The following is a 4,684-nucleotide window of genomic DNA, read 5'->3' as shown; positions in this document are numbered from 1 at the left end:
TTAACCGAACCATAGTTTTGAGTATAACAAGGTTCTTAACTTCCATTATATTATTTACTTTCAGGATGCCCTTGACTTCTTCCTTCATCTTGTTGACAAAGTTGATCAGGCAAACCCTGGAAGCCATGAGTTAAATCCTTTTACGGGCTTCAAGTTTATCATTGAGGAGCGGGTTCAGTGCCCCTCTGGGAAAGTTTCTTACAATAAACGTTGTGACAACTTTCTTTCTTTGAGCATACCATTGCATGAAGCGACTAACAAAGGTGTGGCTTTAGAAAGTTCTTTTGTTCTTGTGTAGCATACCATTGCATGAATATACTAACCTTCATTTGTGGGGGCGTGCAGAGCAGCTAGAAGTGTTCCATGAGAAGAAAGCCGCAATGGACTTGGATGGAAAAGAAGTGTAAGTTACTCACATTTCGTGCGGTCCCAATTGCATAGTAAGTATGTCTTATTCTTGTGCATCACTTTTTTTCCATCATTCCATGGCAGGTCTAATGAGGAAATTGTGAGACCAAGAGTCCCACTGGAGGCATGCTTAGCAAGTTTTTCAGGCGGAGAGGAAGTGCCTGATTTTTACAGCACTGCATTAAATTCAAAAACAACAGCAATTAAGTATGTACATCCTGAAATCTATTATCTGTAATTGCTTACAAAATGTTATCAAAGTTCTCATGCGTGCACTGCAGCACTTAATTCTGTTGGTGTTTTTTCTTATCCCATTGTCCATGTTCGCACGGCTAATATATTTTAGTGATATTTTGATGGAAAATGCCAGTTTTTTATGGAACTGTAGCACAACAAGATTGAAAATGTGGAATAGATGCTTTCTTCTTTTTGGCCTATCAACCATTGATCATATTATCAGATCTTAATAAAAGCTAATATGTTTGCATTGAAGTTCATCAATAACTAGTTCTAGAATTAACATCAAATGTAGCCTAGTTGTAATTCGTCTTAAATCCAGTGTATGAGAAGTGTAATGCTCAGGTAAACACTTAACACTAAGGCTCAATTTGCAGTTGTGAAACTGTGCTTATTTATCTGTTTTAGAACATTTGCCACAAAAGCATGCAAAAGCGGATCAAACAAACACTAACATAGGAAAAAGCTGCTCGGGGCAAATGTGATTATAATTGCCATAATCCACCATATTGCCAGACACAGCCGATTAGGTTGAATTTGCGGTACTTGTTATACTCTTAATTGGAGAATTTGTCATTAATCATGACAGTTTGCATGTTTAATTATATAATTATTTGATATTTCCGTCGGAGTGATGTTTCAGAACTGGGATATTGCTTTTTGTCAAATTATTTTTCATTCATCATGATTACTTGTAATAACAAATGTACATTTCATTGAAGGACTGCTGGCTTTAAAACTTTTCCTGATTACCTGGTGCTTCAGATGCGTAAGTTTGTAATGGAAGCAGGATGGGTGCCAAAGAAACTTGGTAATATTCCCTACTCTTATCAAATTTTGAATTGGTAGGAGTTATGTGTTAATTGATTTAAGTTCTCAATGGCTTGTGCCTGAAATTTAGGAATAAGTGCTAGTTTGGGGGTGCTTGTATCTGTTATCTGCACAACTTTTTAATTTGGTTTAGATGATTTTATGAGTCATATTTGGATGTGTTGAGCCTTGACATTTTATTTCCCTCTCAGATGTTTATATTGATGTGCCGGATATAATCGATATCTCGCACATGCGCAGCAATGGTGTACAGCCTGGCGAAGAGCTACTGCCAGAAGGAGGTTTGTTTGTCCGCTGTTCGTTTTTCCCCCCTTCTGAACGTTCTTTATTACCCCCTTTGATGACTTGCAATACCATCTTTCAGCTTCTTGTGGTAACAAAGCTGAACCTGCTCGTCCTGTTGCCAATGAGGATATTGTATCCCAGCTTGCAAACATGGGGTTCAATTACTTTGCCTGTCAGAGAGCTGCTATTAACACATCAAATGCAGGACTTGAGGAGGCAATGAATTGGCTCCTCTCACACATGGAGGATCCAGGTTGGCATGCAGATGCAAAGGGTTACATTGTTGAATGCTTATTCATTATGAAATGATTTATACACAAGTTCTAGCTGTGGTAGTTGAAACTATTGTCTGCTTGTGCAGATATTAATGAGCCGATATCTCAAGATGCAATGCCTGCAGAAGACACTATTGATGAAGCAAGTGTTCAAACTCTTGTTTCCTTCGGCTTTCCAGAAGATGTTTCCCGAATGGCAGTGAAAGCTTCCGTAAGAATCTTTTTTATTATTACTTCCTTTGAATGGACGATCATGTTTTTTTAATTATCATTTGTACGAAAAGAGTACACAGCAATGTTGGGCTTCTGTTGGAAAGTTGGCGCCTGCCTATTTTCTGTTCCTCTCTACTGTTGCCAATTAACCTGACCATGTCTTCTGATACTCTTGCTGTGTTATATATTAGGGTGGAAATATTGAGAGAGCCACGGAGTGGGTTCTCACCCATCCTGAAGCATCTAGCTCTGTTTCTGCTGATTCTTCAGCAAGCAATGTAAAAGATGATGAGTCGCACATACCAGATGGAAGTGGCAGTAAGTTTCTCAAACGCTCGTGCCTGCCTTTATTTTGAGCCATGATCGGATGCAATTGATTAAAAGTACTGGGTTACACCCTAATGTCATTGCTGCAAGTAAATAACTATTGTTTCCCTGTGTGTCCACCGCTCCTCCCCTTCTGTGGCAAATTACTTTTGTGCAATAGTTTTGAGTTGGGTAGTTTTTCCCTTCCATCGAAGAAATATGCCTGTTTGTGGTGTTTGGAATCTTTAGATGTGCTAATTTTGCAAGAGCTGTTGTTCGTCGGTGTTTTATACTTGTCCAATGAAGTTTCAGTCTGTACACGCTAAGGCATATTATGTTATCTATTTGTCACAACCTAAGGCAGATGTAAAATTCAAACCAGATAATCTGCCAAAAAAATCACGTTATCAAGTTCATGGTGGCACAGTATTAAAATCTTAGAACTCAGCGACTTTCATCTCCCAAACTGGCTTGTCTTTAATCATAAGTTTTGTGAAAACATTGGCTTTAATATTTTTTATAATTTAGTCAAGCCCGTTACGGCTAAAGCTCAAGTACATGTATATATTTATGCTTTTTCTAGGATATAAGCTGATTGCATTTGTGAGCCATATGGGAACCTCTACCCACTGTGGGCACTACGTCGCCCATATCCTCAAAGATGGGAGGTGGACAATCTTCAACGACAACAAGGTTGCTGCATCTGTCGACCTGCCCAAGGACATGGGATACCTCTATTTCTTTCAGAGGATTAGCAGTTAAAGCAGACATCACAAGCAAAAGAAGATGAATTCATAGTTCATGCCCACATATCATCCAGGAGCATGGTGGACGGTCGAAGGACTAGTGCAAAATCGACTTGAAGCGACTATCTCGCCACATCCTCTGATGCTGGTTTTAGGCTGATCACGTGGGGTACTGCTTTGTTGGTTCAGACATTATGCATTTGCAACTTCAGTTACATTTATGCTTAGTACCCTGTGACTGTTCATGCAATGGAATGAGCGAATGGTTATGTTTGGAGTCGTACAATCTGTCAGCGTTCCGCTTGGTGTCTTTAGTTGGAACTTTTCTCGAGCATTGCTGTTTGCTTCTCTCGTGGTATCCATTTTCTAGCACAGGCAGGAGCGTTGCCACAAACTCAAAAGCAAGCCAATTAAGGTGATTTGATCAATCGTACTAAAACTGGGTTGATAGTAATCGCATGCAAATTATAGTTGTGGCAAGCATACCACAGGTGCGGTGGATTGATAGAAATCGATTATGATTGTGTATGTTGCATATGTAGTTAAATAGTCAATGCTCGCTATCAAGCATCCATCTAAAAGGTACTACCTCCGTTCCTATACATAACCAATGGGCTCTCTTATAATTAAAAAACAAAGGGTGTATAAAATAGAGCAATGTCTCGATAGTAGTATTTGGAGGTCCGAATGACCTAGTTGTTCTTAAATCTAGGGTGGAGGCGCGACGACATGCTGCGCTAGTCGGAACCCGTGTGTGTTCCTTTGTTGGTTGTATTTACATTTGCATGAGGAAAAAGGTGGTGCCTTTTAAAGGGAGCTAGTGGAGTGATACTTTTTGTTTATTTAATAGATTCATGTAGGTCGGTGTTTTTGCAAGGTACATACTGTTGGGAAACGTAGCAAAAATTCAAAATTTTCTACGCATCATCAAGATCAATCTATGGAGTAATCTAGCAACGAGGGGAAGGAGAGTGCATCTACATACCTTTGTAGATCGCTAAGCGGAAGCGTTCAACTGAACGGGGTTGGAGGAGTCATACTCGTCGTGATCCAAATCACCGGAGATCCTGGTGCCGAACGGACGACACCTCTGCGTTCAACACACGTGCAACCCGGTGACGTCTCTCACGCCTTGATCCAACAAGGAGAGAGGGAGAGGTGGGGAAGACTCCGTCCAGCAGCAACACGACGGCGTGGTGGTGGTGGAGGAGCGTGGCACTCCAGCAGCGCTTCGCCAAGCACCGCAAGAGACGAGGAGGGAGAGAGGTAGGGCTGCGCCAGGGAGAGGTGGAAACTCTTGTGTTTGCAGCCCCAAAGACCTCAACTATATATAGGGGAGAGGGAGGGGGCTGCGCCCCGTCTAGGGTTCCCACCCCAAGGGGT

At 41.1% G+C, this 4,684-nt stretch overlaps 1 protein-coding gene across 1 annotated transcript in view; it reads left to right on the top strand.

Moving 5' to 3' along the window:
* The window catches only part of LOC119275209 (ubiquitin carboxyl-terminal hydrolase 14-like), a 10,277-nt gene extending 6,662 nt beyond the window's left edge, over positions 1-3,615 (top strand). The window contains exons 11-19 of the mRNA XM_037556013.1: positions 65-263; positions 346-403; positions 493-615; positions 1,368-1,456; positions 1,668-1,757; positions 1,841-2,014; positions 2,123-2,247; positions 2,441-2,567; positions 3,139-3,615. Coding sequence (XP_037411910.1) covers positions 65-263; positions 346-403; positions 493-615; positions 1,368-1,456; positions 1,668-1,757; positions 1,841-2,014; positions 2,123-2,247; positions 2,441-2,567; positions 3,139-3,317 — 1,164 coding nt within the window. The 3' untranslated portion in view covers positions 3,318-3,615. The remainder of the gene's footprint in view (positions 1-64; positions 264-345; positions 404-492; positions 616-1,367; positions 1,457-1,667; positions 1,758-1,840; positions 2,015-2,122; positions 2,248-2,440; positions 2,568-3,138) is intronic.
* The last annotated feature ends 1,069 nt before the right edge of the window (positions 3,616-4,684 follow it).

This window comes from Triticum dicoccoides, chromosome 3B (genome assembly GCF_002162155.2).
Source record: "Triticum dicoccoides isolate Atlit2015 ecotype Zavitan chromosome 3B, WEW_v2.0, whole genome shotgun sequence".
Classification (NCBI taxonomy): domain Eukaryota; kingdom Viridiplantae; phylum Streptophyta; class Magnoliopsida; order Poales; family Poaceae; genus Triticum; species Triticum dicoccoides.
Note: the sequence above shows the minus strand (reverse complement) of the source record. Positions and strands in the feature narration are given on the sequence as shown.